Source organism: Tachysurus fulvidraco, chromosome 8, assembly GCF_022655615.1.
Source record: "Tachysurus fulvidraco isolate hzauxx_2018 chromosome 8, HZAU_PFXX_2.0, whole genome shotgun sequence".
In the NCBI taxonomy this organism is placed as follows: domain Eukaryota; kingdom Metazoa; phylum Chordata; class Actinopteri; order Siluriformes; family Bagridae; genus Tachysurus; species Tachysurus fulvidraco.
Window position 1 is genome coordinate 15,897,566 of NC_062525.1, and position 19,396 is coordinate 15,916,961.

General features: G+C 37.0%; 1 protein-coding gene across 1 annotated transcript; it reads left to right on the top strand.

Moving 5' to 3' along the window:
• Positions 1-1,272: 1,272 nt before the first annotated feature.
• On the top strand, positions 1,273-17,333 carry shisa8b (shisa family member 8b). The gene is made up of 4 exons (XM_027137629.2): positions 1,273-2,443; positions 7,886-8,007; positions 14,332-14,445; positions 16,401-17,333. Exons 1-4 carry the CDS (start codon positions 1,890-1,892, stop codon positions 16,874-16,876), a joined length of 1,266 nt encoding a protein of 421 aa, XP_026993430.1. The 5' UTR covers positions 1,273-1,889; the 3' UTR covers positions 16,877-17,333.
• Positions 17,334-19,396: the final 2,063 nt, after the last annotated feature.

Consider the following 19,396-nt stretch of genomic DNA (forward strand, 5'->3'; position numbering starts at 1 on the left):
AACCATTAAGGCTACATTAAAGTCTCCCAAAACTGATTTACTTAGGCTGTTCACATTATGTTTTCACTGAGGCCTATATCTGACATAACGTTCCTAAACTGGCCTGAATGTGCAAATAAGCAAGGTGCCAAATGATACAGTCAGGCTTGCTGTAAAAAGTCCTGGCGATGGCCAGTTCTTTTAGTCAAATCCTTAGTTTCTTTACATTTTGTTTTTTAACTGTTCTTTGGAAACGCGGATTCTCCTAGGGCTGCATTCGACCCATTTCTTTTGAGACTTATAAACAAATATGCCATCTAATTTTGCTTAGACAGCAACATCACCCCAAATATTTATGAAGTCTAGCATAGTTGAACTCTTTCAGTTATCCTCCATTGTCCCTTCTGCAAATGTTATCTTTTAGCAAGATATTTTGGTGAATGGTGAGTTGGATTCACATAAAAGTCGCATGAATTCAGATCTGCGAGTTCAGACAGAGATCACATTACCACATACTTGATTTCAGTACCCTATATGAAAGTGCCCCAAATCAGAATGTCAGACACATTGTTTTTTTGGGTGTTCACACAGCAATACAATTAATAGTATGTGTCACATTTTAAGAAAAGCTAGGATTCAGGCAAACTTTGCCTGCTGCATGTACCCTTAGTTCAATACCAACGGCATTTTGGATTAAATGGTAGCCCTTTAAACACAAGCCTCCACTTTTTATACCTTTTCCATCTTTAAGAATTTTTATGAATTTTTAAGACTGTTGATTGACAGTGAGTGGGGGACTCATGGCAGCCTTAACAGGGCTTGGACAGGTCTGGATTTTGCAAATACATGAAAAGGATTTGAGAACTGAAACCTTGGATTTATTCATGCAGTCACACACATGCATTTAAACTGTCATGTGTTTATCTCCATCCTGCACCTTTAGGACAGTTTACAGTGACAGGCTTGGGAAGAAGAAAATTGACTCTATGCTACACTATAGTATGCAACCTCAGCTGCTATAATTCACTGTCCCCTTTCATCCCTTGCTTACACACACTTAAAGCCACTTTAGCACAAATATCCACAATTATGCTGGCAGTAAAAATAGAAATAGGGTTCTGCTTCATAAAGCTATTTTTAAAATTGTGATGTCCATAAATATAATATTATATCCATTCCTCACACTTTTTAGTGAGCAGCAGCTGGGTAGATAATATAATCCCCTCCCCCTCTCTCTCCCTCTCTCTATCTCCCTCTCTCCCTCTTTCTCCCTCACTCACTCTCAGAGTTGAGAGAGAGGTTCAAGCAGAGAGGAGGGATTTCATCTCAGTCCTGAACTGTTGCTTTTTACGGAACTTTAAGTCTGGGCTCTGAGTGGAGTATGTCGGATTGCTATAAACACACCTGCCGTGAACTCTTTAGGACTCCCTACCTCAGGCAAAAAAGGTGAAACAGCTCATAAAGGAACAACTAATTATTCATTTGTAGTAGCAAAAACTGAAATGACACTGCTTCTTGGATGTACAAGTCAGCTCTTTTGACCTGGCTGCCTAGTACAATGCTGGAATTTATTGGCTGATAAGGAGCAGGAGCAAGAGAAAGCAGAAAATCTTCTGTTTTTAATATTTTTCTCTATTAAGACAGAGGTAAAATATGATTTCTATTGGTCTGATTTTTTACAAATGTTTTACGGTACATACCTTCTACAGTACAACTTGTAATTTTTTGCATGTCTTAACAAACTGGTATTCGTTCTAGACATAAACAGTAAATTAGTTAGTTACTTAATTAGCTATCTTTATAGTTTAAGTTAATTTAATAATTTTCTCTTCAAAGTTCACGCTTGCTTGGAAAATAATTGCTATCAAACTGGAGCAGTCTTATAGACCTTAATAAGTATTTAGAGCACCATGGTTAGCCCGTCTTTTCTACTCCATGTTGTCCTGGCTGCTTTACTTGGGTGCTCCTCAGAGGCCCAGGATGAGGCGATCACAGCGATGGACATGCAGCTGACCAATCGGACAGCTGATCCCACCATGACATCAGGGGGACCTCTAATACTTAGCTCACCTGCAGGAGAAACAGTGGACGAAACAGTCCCTCCCACAGGTACCCGCTGCCAGGGTTATTATGATGTGATGGGCCAGTGGGACCCACCATTTAATTGCAATGCCGGAATCTTCCTGTTTTGCTGTGGTACCTGCTTTTACCGGTTCTGCTGCCAGTTCCGTCAGCAACGTCTGGACCAGACTTCATGCTCCAACTACGATACACCAATTTGGGCCAACACAGGTAAACCTGTGGCCACTATTACTGAGGTGCACTCAGAGCATGAGAGGGACCGCACGCAAATGATTGTCTACATAATCTGTGGTGTGGTGGCCATCATGGTTTTGGTAGGCATCTTCACCAAGTTGGGTCTGGAGAGAAGGCGAGGTGGACAAAATGATGTCACAAGCTCAAGGTGAGTTTGAAAGCTTTGTAAGTGCTTATTAACACATTATCTGATTTTATTCTACAGTGCATATTATTCAAATCAGGTTTCACTACTCCTGAAATTGTCATAGTGTCTTTGAAATGAGGGCGGAGACAAAAAAAACTAATTTGTCTTATAATATACTTAGTTGCAGTGAGGTGGTTGAGCCCAATCATTTGTTTTATTATACTGTTTGTTTTATTCTTAAATTTAAAGCAAAAAATCACCGCAGACAGACTCATCATTTAAATTATATGGTTGATGAAGGTTTAAAAGATGCCACCCACTTTTTGGTAAAGTGAAGCAGAAAAGTAAAAACATTTGCTAAAAGGTATTTAGATTTTGTACTAACCTGGTATTTGCAAGAAAATTATAAAATTTATAAAGTGAATTCTTTAGCTATTAATTGTTACAAATTGTTGACTTAACTATCTTACATTTGCTCATATTTTTTTGGGCTTTGAGTCATTTAACATGCTCTTACACATCACAGTTCCTACTAAATATCTCTCATCCAGTCAAATTCTTGCCAAATTCAAACCATTTTTGTCCTTTCTCTGAATATCAAATGACCTGTCAAGAATCTTAAACAAAAAGCAATTCACAAGTGTGCAACGCTATTCCCTTGCCTTCGCAATGCTGTGCTTATTATGTAAAAGACCTTTAAAAGTAGGTGACATTTTGTGGTGAAAAAGAAATTTTCCTAAAAGTTGGTACTTATTATAGTTAATGTCTCCCTAAAACAGAGCATTACTGACATGACAATTACTGCTCCTTCTCTAAGGCCGACACACTGCATATAGAATAAACTCTTGATTTTGCTCCTTTTGCTTGTTTGCCACTCTGTGTGCATGTTTTGTCACAAATCCTCACATTGCTCTATATAATCCTAGTAACCTCTACACAACCAACAATGTACACAGTTTTTAATTTTTTTGTTATATAGTTAAACAATATATATATATATATATATATATATATATATATATATATATATATATATATATTGTTATAGACACAAAACACAATTCCTATGCTATCTGCCTATCATCTGCCCGCCATGCAAAAATTGCTTCCTTGTGTGATTTTATGGCAGAGGGAATTTTAGCATATAAAGTTGAGGTGGTATGGACTAATATAAGCAATCAGGTGACATCTACTACAATAATAGCATTTCGAAAGTCGAGGAAATGTATGTCAACTATAAGACCCTTCCAATCGCTTTTCCAAATATATTTGACATATATGGACATGGCTGTCTCAGCTCTACAATGTGTGTGTGACTGAGGGTTCAGGTGTTTAGAGGTGTATCTGTCTCTCTGATTTGTAAAGTCTATCGTCTCCTGCTTGGCTGAGTCATGGTGGGTGAGCATTGACATTTTCATCCTTCTGGCCCCCTGCCTACCCATGCCCCTTTCCTAACCTCTTCGGGCACCATAAGTAGTCTCGTGGCAATACAATGATCCATGTTCACTGACACATTACGTTAGTACACATTACATTAGTACACATTAGTACAATGACGTTTTGGATTTTTCATGCCTCTAAAATTCTGCATGGCTTTACACCTGACCCTTTTTTCAGTGTAGCCTAAGGGAGCCCGGAAACAGACACAGTAAAGTCTGCTCTATTTAATGATCATGATTAATGGACACAGTGCACATTAACGCTATAGATTCAAAAAAATGTCCACAGTCTTGTAATGTTTCTGTTATACAGTGCATGGAAAGTCACCCTACCTTGAATTTTTTTACATTTTGTAGTTAAACATTTGAAGAAATTTTTTTGGTGACTCAAATATTAATTAAATAAATTAACAAACAAACAAACAAAAAAAAATTCAAAAAATGGTTGCATAAGTATAACTCTCTGGGTCAATACTGTGTAGAACCAGCTTTGTCCTTTGGAATGTGTTTCAGCTTTGCATATTTGGATTTTTGCCCATTTGGCAAAATTGGTAAGCTTGGTCAGACTGCATTGAGACCACTGGGGAACAGCAATTTTTCAACACACACCACACACAGATTGAGATCTGGGTTAGAATGAGCCATTCTGACAAATGTATATTGTCGTTTTTTAACTACTCTAGTTTTCTGGTATCTGTAGGGTTATTGTCCTGTTGTCTCTTGCAGACTGGAACAGATTTTCTTCCTTGAAATCTATCTCTACAGTGAAGCATGTAGTGTTGGTGGCATCATGATGCAGATATTTCATGGTGGTAATGGTGTCCTCATTGGTCTCATTTTGTATGCTGTGTGACAGATGATCTGCAAATGATGTTACATACTTCAGACCTACCGTTTTTTTTTGGCTGCTTCTATGATTAATGCCCTTTTTACCCATTCACTGACTTGAGGTGGACAGCTTTTTTATTTACCTGTTTGTTAAGGGATGTTCTTTAACAACTTCTGGTATTCTGGTATATGAACTGGTGCATATTAAGATTCTAAAGGTGCTCTTCACTCAGATAATTATTCCATTTCTGATTTCTGGATGCAAGATAACTAATCTAGGGATGTCTCAGTGATGGTGGTGAATTTTATATTTTTTATTAGTAAGTATGTAATTAAGTAAATCTGCTAATTAAGTCTATTTTTTTGTAGGATATAACACTACAAAATCTGGAATAGGGAGGTACGGTATATGGAAAGCTCTTCACGGTCTGTAATTCTAGGACTGACCTTACACATTTGAGGGTCATTGAAACTTAATGAGACAAAAGCCATGTCACAGAGTATTACGAATATTTTGTATTCTAATGGACAGTGAGATGGATTTCAATGCGGGTGAGTGGTCTTTAAATTGTTCATATTATGATTATGTATATTAGTCTGGGAGAGTGCAAAGAAGGCTGACATTTTTGATAGTGCTGTTACAAGGATGTGTAAAGAATGGTGGTAAAAGATTTTTCAGATATGCTCATGCTCTGCTGGACAGATTTGACATAGTGGGACAGAGGTATTTGGGCATTTGAGAGTTTAAACAGACTACATTGACTATATGTTAACAGTGATCACTTCTAAGTAAATATGTTGAAGGTCAATTTCTACATCATATTTTTTTTAACCCAAGAGACCCAGAGAAAGTGTATTCCTTACTTTGATACATGATTCATTTTAAATTTTAACCATAATTGTTCACCCAGATGAGACGCAAAATTAGGATTGTGATTGCTGCAGTACTTCTGCTCTCTACTGCTATACTGTATAATTAGTCCCAATTAGAATCACGTATCAATCAGAAAATTTACAAGCCTTAATTAAGATGCTATTGTTTCTAGTGAAATATGCAATCATGCATTTAACAGTAAAATGTGTGTACAAATCTCTCTGGAGAGAACAGTTGAATGTTGCATGCACAAAAATGTTCTGTTGGAAAAAATTATAAACATATCATAATGATTTTATTTACAGCACCAATAATTTGTAATAATTACTTTCAGTAGTGTTGATTTCAAGTCAAGTCAATTCAAGTCAAGAAGCTTTTATTGTCATTTCAACCATATATATCTGATGCAGTACACAGTGAAATGAGAGAACATTTCAACAGGACCATGGTACTATATAGAACAACACAGAGCTAAGGAGTTAAGTAAGTTAGTCCTAGGCACATAAAGTGCATCTGTGCAACCTGGTGCAAACAGGACATTTATTATTTATTTGCATCAACTATGACAGTAAGTTCATTATTGACAATAATAATTTCTGCAGAAGCTGTAAATTACACAAGCAAATAAAAACTGTTAGAAACTGAGAGTATCGAATGATAGCTAAAGGTTATAACCAGAGAAGGACAAGAAAAATAATGTGGGGTGGGTGAGATGGAAATAGACCCAAAGAAAAAATTTTTATACATGATTTATAATAGTTTAGACATTTCTAGTGTATATATCTGTTTATATATCTGAGCTTCTCACCCACTAGAGCTTATGTTCAGAGAAACAGAAATTACAGAAATTGAGCAATTTAAGGATAAGAGTGAAGTAACAGCTTCAACTGATCCAATTAAACCTTAAAAACAAAGGAAATGATTATACATACAATTGTTCTAACGAACCCACTAACAATATGGCTCATCTTCCCCTTGTCTTACAAACAACATATAAAGTAAGTAAAGAAAAACCCTGCACACTATACAGTGGTGAAAGTTAAGCCTCCAAACCTTTTGTATTTTCATAAATCAGCTTCCAAATCAGCTTAATAAATCTCAGCTTCCAAATGAGATCTGTGACAGATAATATGTGACATTATTTGCCAGCTTCCCTGTCTATAACCGAAGGATTTGCTGAAATTGTGACAACTTACTAGATTAACACACTGGCTGACCTGATCATACCATATTACCACACCTTTCCCTTTTCTGCCCTCTCTGTCATTTCTGAAACATGCTTCATCATTTAAGTGAGATCATTGCAGTGCGTCGTTGTTCTCTTACGCCATATCTGATATGTTGTTGTCCTTATTTTGTGCCTCAGTGCTCTACTACCATTGGCGTTTTTTGGGGTAGGGGAGCACACTTTTGCTCTGCAGTCACATTAGATCTCATCATGGTCTTATGCCAGCCAGAAGGCGTGTTATACATGGGTACTCACTGGAAAGGCACGTGCATGTAGCAGTGCCAGAGGAAATAGTATCAAATATTTTACATATGCATGTTTTAGGACTGGGTTTTCGACCCAGCATTGTTCTTTACTTACTCAAGAGTAAGGATTTATATATCTGTGCCACTGTTTTTGTTTGAAAGAGCAAACAGTCCCCTCCAAAATATTGAAACAGTAAAGCCAAATGTTTAATTTTTTGATATATGCTGCATGACTGAATGGCTGAAGTGTGGAGGAAGAAAGTGATCCAAAACATATAGGCTTAGCATTCAAACAAAGTATTGGCATAGCTTGGGCTTGCATGGCTGCTTCACTAATCCTTATTGATTGTGTAAATCATGTTGGTGAGTTAACTAAATGAATTTAGAAGTCTACAAAACATTCTGTCTATGTACAGAGATATGCCTCCAATTATTTGGGAGGAACTTCAACATGTGCCCAAAACACTCAACCAACATAAGAAAGGACACTCATCAGGGGGAAAAGGTGAAAGATTTTAGACAGACCAATTCCATCACCAGACCTTAACCCAACTGAGCAGCATTTCACCATCTGTGGTGGAGACTAAAACCTCCTGCCAAAAGAAACAACTGAAGGAAACTACAGTACAAGCCTGGAGAAGCATCAAAATGAAAAACAAATGTTGGTTTGGTGATATCAGTGTGTTGCTGGCTTATATATTTTATATACACATACATAAGTTATTAATATATGAAATAGAAATTTCCATTTCACAAATGCTATTTTGGACATAAGAATCTATAATACTGAAAAACCTAATTCTCAAAGAACCCTATGTGTTAAAGAGTGTTTATATCTTTGCTGTGCAGGACCCTGCAGGAGCTGCTGAAACAGCCAGGTGGGGATGTGAGCCCTGGAGATGTGACCATTAGCAGCAACAGCAACATTGGGGTCAATGGCATTTCAGCTCGGATGTTACGCAGCTGCAGTGGTAAGATGCTGAGGCTCTTCTCTCCCCACAACCAATGTGTTTATGGCAACAATGTCAAATGTCCACAGACATGGGGTTGAAAGAGTTTCCAAAAGTCTCATAGTATAATTTTGACTTGTTGTAGACAATTGGATGTATACCTCAATACATCACTTCCTGTGACGTTTTCATCAGTAAACTTGACATGTATGCATATGTGTATGTTATGGACTATACATTGTGTCAATAGTCAGGATTAGGTGTAGGTCTTTGAGCAGTGCATTTTTGAACAAAAATTTGATTTTTCATGCTAGATGGTGATGCTTTTTAAAAACATGTTTATTTTTAAAATGCTATGCTTTGTGTCACTGTCCATTGCTGAAAATGCTATACAAAAAAAATGACAGAGAATTCTGCAAGAAGCTTGTGCTTTTTTGTACCTTTTACACACATGCATTTTCTTCATATATTTGGGGAATATGTGTATAATCGAGTTATGATTTCACCCCTAGTGCTCCTCCCATCTCCTCTTCCTTGCATCAAATTTGCATACCTTCCACCTACTAACCTAAATAAACCTCCTTTCTTACTCATCCACATGTAAAATCACATTCAACAGAGCTTCTGAAAGTGGCACTTGGTGGAATTGCAAATGGAAGACCAACGGTCTTGATGTGGGATTAATGCTGGCAAGTGTGCTTAAGAGGCACACTATTCTGTCCTCATTATGGCAAGGATTAAAGCTTGGCTCTCCAGTGCTCAGAGGTTTAACTTGTGTCTGACTGTACACATCTCCTGCATATCCTCAAGTTTCCTCCTGTAATGGCTTTAAGATCAAGAAGCAGCACTACTGTTGTCACATGGATTTTAAAAAGCTTATTCGGGGGGAATTAACAGGTACCAGGAGGATTCACAAAGTCTGACATCTCTCTATGAAGGCAATAATCAGCAAGGGTTAAAGATGAGAAATTATGGAAATAGCAGGCTGCTACACTGCCTCATATGCACTGGACATGAGAGAACCTGCAGGTTATATAATGTCTAGGTCTTTATAAAGAGACATGACCTGGTAAGATGACCCAGATGGCAATGTTGTTATTACACTGGAAAGAACAGCTCACATCATCTTTAATGATGGTTTTGTCAAATTAAATGATAAGCCTTTAAATCACACAAAACAATAATAATAATAATAATAATAATAATAATAATAATAATAATAATAATAATAATAATAATAATAATAATAATAATCTGCTTTCAATTGTGGCTGCTCTTGACTGAAAACTTGAAGTCTTTTTATGTTAGAATTAAATGAAAATAAATAAAAAAATTAAATCCTACACTATCAATATCTATTTTTTCTTTTTTCAAATGATTGATTTTTTTGTTTCTAGACATTTCTGCAAATTTTGCCATTAACATGTCATTTATAAATTTCCACTGTTTCAGGAGCCCCTTTCCTTCTTTGTCCTTTTTCAGTTGGCCCCATTTCATCTTCCTCGCCATGTAAACTTTCTTTCATCCCTCAATGTTCTACTTTAGCCATGTTCTTTTTTGTGCTCTTTCCTCCCAAGCCCCCACTCCTGACTCTACCAGGCTCTCCACAGAAAATAAGCATGCATTTCAAAGCTTAGTTACAGTATATGTCTCTTTCTCCCAGTTCACTTTCCTAAGCATGAGGAAAAGATTCAAACACCACATACAAGGATTGTAGAGGAATAATGTAAATGGAAGTATCATTGCAGATTTAGTGCCCCTTTAACTCTTCTGTGAAGGCTTTCCACTAGGTTTTGGAGTGTGGCTGTGGGGATTAGCTCATTCAGCTAGAGAAGCATTAGTGAGATCGGGCACTGATGTCAGGTGAGGAGGCTTTACACATTCGGTGTTGCAGTTCATCCCAGAGATGCTGCGTGGGGTTCAGGTGCAGACCACACAAGTTCTTTTATACCACCCTTGTCCATACATGTCTTTAAAGAGTCACTTTTTACACAGGGGAATTGTTTCTGGAACATGTTTGAGCTGTTTAGATCCAGTGACGAAAAACTATAATGCAACAGCATACAAGGACATTCTACACAATCATGTGCTTCCAACTATGTGGCAAAAGTTTGGAGAATACTCTGATATGAGATGGTGTGTGCAGGGGTGATGGTCAGGTGTCCACATACTTTTAGCCATATATTCTACATTTGAAGTAATATGGAAATACTAAACGTGTAGATGTTAATCGCTAGGTATTTATTCTCTCTCAGTTTCATTAGGAGCTGGTACATGCACTCAGTCTGGGCTTATGCAGTGATCAGTTCACGTAGATTTTGCCCTGGAAATTATCTAGGCAAGCATGTTCTTGAAAATCTTGAGACAGTCTGCCTTAGTGTATGAATAATTTAAAAACTCGAACAAGACATAATCTACTCATCAATTGCATTTTTAAAATGAGACAAAACGAGTGTTTAAAATGAAATCTTGATGTTCATGTTTATGTTTATAAATGTGCACATATGTGAAGCATCCATGATCCATAAATGTGGGGTGGTCTGGTGCACACATGCACATATGTCTCCTCATCTCAGTCTTTCTGGTACACAGAGGACCTGTAAGTGTGCTATAAAGACCATGTCAAATGGGTCGGAGAGCTGCAGGGCTGTGATCATGCACAATAGTGCATGCACACACACACACACACAAGCACACACGTGCACGCGCACACATGCACATGCACTCGCACACACACACACACCCCATGTCTCTCAGTTTCATATCTCTACTGCACACACAAAATGTCCAGCTCAGTTTACATGTAAACCCTAAGAAATACTGGCTGAATATTTGCCTTATAAGCTTATAAGCACTTAATCCTGTATGTGCTTACATGTCGTATGTGTATATGTGGGTGCATGCATGTGTTTAGAAGAATAAGAATGATAACAATACAGTTTTTTGTATTATAAATATTCAAAAGGGGGACATGAGACAAAAAGCAAACATTACCCTACCTGGAGTTTCAATTCACGTTATAAGACCATTTTTAGTTTTTGTATAACACAATCATAAATGTACTTAGATGCAGCTTGATGGAAGTAAGTAGGGTTGAAAAAGGCTCAGCTCCTGAGACATACTTTGGTCTGACAGCCCTCCAAACCATTAACCCTTACTTTTACCCTACATTATTATCAAGCACTGGAGGGGGCTGGTACAGGGAGGCAACAACAAAAGTGGATGGCTGTGGTAATGCTACAGCTACTGAGCTCAAGCATGGATTTCTACAACTTTGTCCAGAGAGTATTCTGCAGAATATAATACAAAATTAGATTTCATAAAGAGTTTCATTCATCTATTTACATACACATTGTATATGGATTCATTTAATAAATTGCCTGATATAAAAACTATGGAGTCGTAAAAAGCGATACAAACATTAAATTTGTCATGCATGCACCTAATAAGAAGGCTCAGAACAGCGATAGCTCTAATTGTTTAGAATGTTGTTTAGTTTGTAAAGACATTTTATTGCTAATGGCATAAAATTCACTTCAATTTAAACTCATTGTGCCACAATTTTGCTGTGCTTTTTTTGTAATGCCTGTTGAAATAATAAGTAGATAATTTGTTGGATGCACTAAAGAATGTGCTTGTGGTTTTAGTAAACCTTCCGTTAGAAGATAAATAATCTCTTTTTTTGCCATCAACAGGAAGCGGTAGAATAAGTCTCTGAATATAGGATGCAGGTTAACCCTGAAAAAGCACTGTGCACATTGATCGTAGCTCAACACACTGCTATGTTTAATGAGACATGACTAATGATCAATGGAAAACATAAAGGAAAAAAGAAGCCAACATTCACTAATTGAATCAGTGGCCTGTCCATGTTACCAGCCAAGTGAGGAAGTAGGCCATTCAGCCTGGGACTGGGCTCTCAGTGTGGACTGTGCCACATTTTTGTGTCAATATATGACACGGCAGGAAAGCAGAGCAAAACAGCACATGCCTCAAACCAGCAAAAGTGACAGATTTAAACCTGTCCCCAGTGTTTGTGCAGTTTTTAGAGTAACACTTTGCAATAGTAGCACAAAATTCTAATCTAAACCTACACACACATTTTATTACTATTGTTATAAACATATGGGTAGATAAGACCACAAGTACACATTTGTTTATTCAGAATGGCTATTCAAATGTTTCAGTGTTCTCCTCAGTGATGTTTTTTTTATGGTCTGTATGGCTGTTGTGTCCTCATTCAGAGATGGTGCTGAACTAAAAACGTACCCAGTAGAAAACTTTAGCACAACCTAGATCTGTTCAAACCCACAAAAAGGGCATAATTTAAATATCACAAATTACAGTAAGACAAAAATAAATTATGCTCTGGCCTATAACAACAAATTTATTGATCTACTGGTCATGACAAACCTACTTGTAATACATACACTTGCTGTCCAATTTATTAGATACAACTAACATTTGATTCACTATGTAAGTATGCAACTACAATCTGTGCATAGAAATTTGTCTACTTTTTCCAGAGAATCATCACTGACTCAATATAGTTGGGGTGAAAGACTATTCTGATGTGTACGTGATAATATGGCAAAATACTGTGCAAGGCAGGACTACTGTTCATAATAAGTTGTAGTGAAGTCAACCTATATTGTCTAGTAGAGCTCGACACAAAATATTTTGATTATGTCAAAATAATCAAATAAAACAACACGGATAAAGATTGTGCTACATTACGCAGAGCAGTACTTGCTTTTGTAATCACATAACGACTTGATTTATCAAAACATCATAAGATGCCTTATTTAAAGCTTTTGAAATTAGACATATGTTATTTTAGACCTCAGACTGAGGTGACATGACCATGTGAATACATATCATGAGTGACATGTAGACGTTTGGAATGCCTGTCCTTGTAAGGCAATGTTGGGTCAAACCCCTGCTTTACAGTGGGGTTAAAATCCACATTTGAACTCAAACTTGAACTTGTTAATAAGTGGTAAATGGGGTGAACTTAAGTGCCTGCTACAGGTCTAATAACATGACTCTACATGTACAAAGCCCTCAGAATTTATGTGTTCTCTGAGTTAATGAGCCAGGCTGTGGTGATTTGAAGGTGCTACCTGGCCAGTCTATTTAGCTGTTCTAGCGTCTGAAACTCTCTGGTCTCCAGGGTTGGGTTTCCTTGCAACCCGAGCACACAGAGTATATTTCACAGGGTTGATATTCACATATCCAGCACCACAGAATTGAGGCTTTAAACAACTCATAAGTAACAGAGGGATTGATAGATGCAGATTTGGGTGATTGTCACAAAGCAATCAAGTTAGTAGACATGGTTCCTCCAGCTTGCTCATTAGGGATAGATATATAGAGATATATAGTAACTTAATTTTAAACTTTTACTTTTTTTTATTCTGTACTTTCATAATACAGAATAAAGTACTTTTAGTACTTTACTCTGTTTCTATAGTTCTGCTTTGAGACAACGTGTAAAGCTGCTTTGAGACAACGTGAATTGTTAAAAGCGCTATACAAATAAATTGAATTGAAATTGAACTGTAGCTCTGACCACAGCCACAGACTGTTATGCAGATAGTTCCACAGTGTACATGAGGTCTGAACTCAGTGCTATAGGAAAGGCTTAGACACATGTAAAGAAATGCTGCAATGATGTAATATATAGAATAGAAAATAATTACATTAAAGGTTTTTTCCCCCCACAAAAATACTATAAATAGCAGTAAGCAGAACTAAACAAAGATCATATTAAAATGCATCAGTAATCTCAGGTACACTTTGTGCAATTTTATAATGAAAATGGCTGGAGAGTTGTACTAAGCAGCATCTTAAGTACCTGCTGCAGTTTTTCTCTAGACTTTGTCACAACGTGTTTGTTTTTGAAGCTAATCCCTGACCCAAAATACATCATAAAATAAACATCTAAGACTCAATTAATATTAGAAATTAGGGAGCCCAAGTCTTTTGTACAGTTGCTGTATGTATGAGGTGTTAAGCAAAAAGAAAAATCATTGCAGAATGATAATGGTATGACTTAGTTGGATGGTCTTGGCTTGGTCTTAAATGGGGTCCTGGTGGTTGTCACTGCTTCTGGTTTTTATTCAGCCTATTAGGAGGATTGAAATAAAACAGCTTTGATGATTATTTTCAATCTTACTGTAAAATATATATATATACTAAAACACAAGAGTATCTGAGTGCAAAAAACGTCTTTTGTCTGCAACACCGAATGAACAAATAATCAATTTCACTAACCATTTGATGTATTAATTATATAATTTCTTTTTAAAGCTGCTCATTTGTTCTTGCTTTCTCCTATTCTAGAGCAATATCACCTCAGCAACACAGCATTCAGTCCAAAGGTTGGACAATCTCATCCACAAAGCAACAACAGTCTACCTGGCCTTACACATAAGTATTCCTCACTGAAGGCTGTTGGTAAGAGACTGAATGAAGATGGTCTGTCAGTCAAGGGACTACTAGAACCACAGCTTCTGAGCTATTTTCATTTTAATCAAATTTCTTTGATGGTTATCATGCAGTTCAATTATAATTTATTCATTTGATTTAACATTCTCTATCAACATGGAATTATATAAACCCTCTCATAGATTTTTTTTGTTTCAAGCTGTATTTGTGTCAGACGTATCACCACAACCTGGGGCTTATACAGTTACTGGATACAGGTTCCAATTTATAAAAACAGACTAAAACTCCTGAAACAGAATACAATTTACTATATCCTGCTCAGTATGATCTTATAAGATTATTCTGATAACCATTATTCAAATCAGCACTACACCAAGACACAAAATGAACCAGAGAGCTACACTCACTGAACACTTTAATAGTAACACCGCATTAATCCTGGGTAATGCCTTCCTTTGCTCTAAAAACAACCTCCACAAGATGTTGGAAATATTCTTGTTGTAATGAAAAATCTGCAGAAACTGTGTTATGCAATCCCTGCAGGTTTTTCAAGTGCACTTTCATGCTGTGAATCTCTTTCTACTATAACTTAAAAGTATTCTGCTTGATTTAGATCTTTTGACCCGGAAGACCACTGAAGAACACCGACCTAATCGTCAAGTTCATGAAACCAATTTGAGACGACTTTTGTGACATGGTGCCATGAAGGGATGCACACAGTCAGAAAGAATACTGATGAATACTGACAAAAAATATTGATTGATATTAGCAGGCCCAAAGAGTATCAAGAAAACATTCCCCACACCATTACGCTACCGCCAACCAGATTGGACTGCTGACACAAAGCAGGTTGGGTCTATGGATTCTGTTGGCTGTATTGAGCATCTGTGTGCAAAGAGATCCATCTGACCAGCTGCCTGGTTTTGGTGCACCTGTGCCCGCTACAGCCTCAGCTATCTGTTCATGGCTGACAGAAGTGGAAGCTAGTTTGATTTTTTTGTAACCCATCCATCTCAAGGTTTGGCATGTTGTGCATTAAAGATGCCTTTCTGTACAGAGAAATGATCTGAATTACTGTAGCCTTATGTCAGCACAAACCAGTCAGGCCATTCTCTGTTGACCATTCAAGGCTTTTCCCTCTGCACAACTGCTGCACACTGGATTAGTGACACTAGACTGGTAAACACAAGAAACTGTTTTGTGTGAAAATCCCAGGAATAAGCACGTATAGAAATACTCAAACTAGTCTGTCTGGCATCACCAATCATGCCACAGTCAAAATGACTGAGATTACATTTCTGTGATCCACAGTAGCTGGCCTGAATCTACATGATTTTTGAACTGCACTGCTGCCATAAAATTGGCTGATTAGCTAATTGCATAAATGTGTATGTGTACAGGTGTTCCTAATAAAGTGTTAAGGGAGTGTATATTTTTCAATTAAGACAAATAAGCATATAAGTAATGCGTCACCTCCTGTATATAGGGAAGAAATAATTAGTTGCTCAAGGTTTTGTGTATTATTTGTTTTCATAATATGTGGATATAGAGAAAGCTGTTAGACTTACAAGTTTTCAGTACCATGAGTCAATCTATTGGCACGTGCAAACTTCTGGCCTAACAGTGAAAAACCAAACAAATAAAAACTGAGAACATAATGAGTTGAGACAACGAGCAGTTTCCAGGTCAACTCTTCATGTAGAGAGAGGTAATTTGTGTCTGAGGAATGACCTTAATGCACTGATACACTAATCTTAAATGACATCACTGTTCCATGTGTTTGTGTTAATTTTTTTATTTGTATCTCTGGATCAAGACCATTTTACACCTAAACATAGGGGCTTAATTGGCAATTTATGAGGGTAATCATTTCATTTAAAATCTTAAGGAACTTTCTATCAATTATTAGTGTGGCCATTTCTCTTAAGCACACTTCTCTCTCCCTTTCTCTTTGTTTCTTATAGCAGACACAGCCAGCAGAGGTTACTATAAGAGTTATCCTCTCATGGATTTCTCTCAATACCAAACTCTTTCTGCACCATTTCAACCCATCCCAGCACAGCAAAAAGACAAGTCCTATTTTCATCAAGACAAGACCTACGTGCATGAAGCTGTGCCATCCCATGATGTCCACTCTGCTCTTTCCATTTCCATCCCAACCAGGCAACTTGAGAGGAGCTGCTTTCGAAAGACCATCGCTAATCCCTCACACCTTAGCTCAAGCTTCACAGTATGTGACTCTGCACCCCGCCACGTCCATCGGCAGACCTCACACCCGGGACATCCTGGTCGCCGGCAGACATATGTTAATAGAAGGCAATACAGCACAGAGAAGCTTCCTGAGCTTTTCTCACAGCCCATGTCATATGAAGGGTCCTCACCCTATCCTCAAAAACACAAGAAATTTCAAACCAACAGCAAAACTGAAGTCACTGTCTAAGAGGGTTAATTTTATTCACACACACACATACACACACACACACACACACACACACACACACACACACACACACACACACACACACATACACACACACACACACACACACCATTCCATTGTGTTGTCATAATCTGAATAGTTTATGAACAGTCTATGTCCTCTGGTCCTCTCTGCTACAGCACAATGTCCCACAAACACAGCAGTAGGAGTTTTGAAAATGTATTATTGGGAAAAGCTCCATATGTTGATACAATTTATCTGATCAACTAAACTCAGGCAGAAGCCAGCACTAAGCAAAAGTAGGCATCAACCTGATCTCTTTCACAGAGGTATGTAAGAGGCCTGGGATGCATAAATTGAGGATGGCTAGAGGGACACATTCACTGTGGGTCTTATAATTATATATGTGTATATATATATACACACACACACACACACACACACACACACACACACACACACACACACACACACATATATATATATATATATACACATATATATATATAACTTTGTATATATATATATATATATATATATATATGTGTATATATATATATATATATATATATATATATATATATATATATATATATCTTTGTTTTCTTGTGTCAAGTAGTCAGAAAATGACGCAGTGCTGAAACAGTCAGCAGGTTACAGAATTATAGATCATGCATGTTACTTTATATTCATACCTTAATTGAATACAAGAGTAGTCAGTAGCCTGTTCATTTCCTTTCTCAGAGTTTAATCTCAGCCCCCCTTAAGGGAGTCTGGAGCATCTGAGAACCCACTGTGATGCAGGGTCGCATGATCCTGAACTATTATCACACATCCAGCTCTCAGCAAGGGAAGACATCTCTAATTACAATTTCCATTTTTTGAGATCCAGAGTAATAAGCTGGAACTGTAAGATCTCTTTCCCTTATGCTTATGACACTTTAGCTTTGAGATGTGTTCAGACATCTGGCAACTGTGATTTCAGTTTGCAAGGACTTGATGAATGATGGAATTATGTTGCTCTATTATTAACTACAACTTATGCAAAGGTGAAATGGTGAGTAGTTGCAGTGTTAAATCCCACCATTTCAACTTTTATATCAACAGGCTATTACTGGGATTTGTAGATCATGTGCATCTGTCTGCCCTAAACCAACACTAATTCACTTATTGTGGTGGACAAGAATCTCTTAAGATGATCCTGAAATCTAGGGAGAGACTGCTAAAGATAACGTTATAGAATTTATAAAATGTTTGTAGCATTCAGGTTATAGAATTTATATAAAGTGCTTCCGGTAATTTCCAGTATTGCTATTTGCTCAGACCTCCTAACTCTGTGACCATCACATCTGTGCAGTTTTTCTTAAAAACTTAAACTTACATTTTATTATTCTACACATGAGCATTTGTATTTGTGAGAACATTTGCATTACAGATTATGCTACATTTATAAACCAACTTTGTAAGCGATGTATGTACATGCACTAATGTATTGTGTTGCACTGTACACTTTTAGAAAATGTAGAACCTTTGGTTGTCCATTTGGGGGAAGCCTTATTGGTTGTATTTAGAATCCAATGATGGAGTGTTTCCCTGTCAGAAAAGGATTCCAAGTAGATCCCCTTTTAGAAGAAAAAACCCTTAATTATCAAGTGATCCCCAGATGAACCATTGAAGAACCACTTGTCCTATAAGAGTATCTGTAAACTTTGTAAATGTACCTGTTATGTATATACTGTACCATTATATATATATATATATATAAAAAATAATTACCTTTTGATTTAAAAGGGCTTTTCAGAACAATTAAAAGTAAAAACCTTGTATGCAACCCTATTTAGCCAAAGTAGTAATCTTAGTAAACAGTACTGCCATGACAATTATAAATTACAGAACCTGAAAATGTTTGTGAGGACAAAAACAAAGACAGAATCCAGTGTGGATTTCTGGTAAAGTTTAGTAATTGGTGTGAAAATGTCAAAAGAAGGGCACCACACAGTAGTGAATCGTGTAACAAAATCAATTTTGCTCTTAAAAGGTCAGATCTCTGCCTAATCCCTCTATACATGCCTAAATACTACACAGTTATTCATAGTGTAGAATATAGCAACCTGAGCATTTCTGAGCAGAATGTGAACTAAGTAAAAAGTATTAAAAATGATGAGTCACTTATTTGTACATTGCGCAACATGGACATTTTCTGAATAAAATGATTCAGTATAACCCGTTTCAAATGTCTTAATATCTCTGAAATACTCCTTTCAATAACTGAACTAAGGTTACATACTATACCACACACTGCTGTACTAAACAGTATGTGTGATTTATTTTAAGTGTCTGAGATTGTGCTAGTATGCTAGTACACAGATTTCCATGTCCCATTACACAATGCTGTTTAAATGGGCAAAATTTTAAATCTCTCATCCTCCACAACACAGCCGTTTTACACAGTGGTCTCGTATGTCTACTCATTTGAGTAGAATCCCTCTGCTGGACAGATCAGGTAATGTATAAGAAGGA

Coding starts and splice junctions, on each gene's coding strand:
- shisa8b (XM_027137629.2), top strand. CDS start 1,890: ATGGTTAGCCCGTCTTTTCTACTCCATGTTGTCCTGGCTGCTTTACTT. Junction 8,008..14,331: donor GATGTTACGCAGCTGCAGTG/GTAAGATGCTGA, acceptor CTCCTATTCTAG/AGCAATATCACCTCAGCAAC. Junction 14,446..16,400: donor TTCCTCACTGAAGGCTGTTG/GTAAGAGACTGA, acceptor TGTTTCTTATAG/CAGACACAGCCAGCAGAGGT.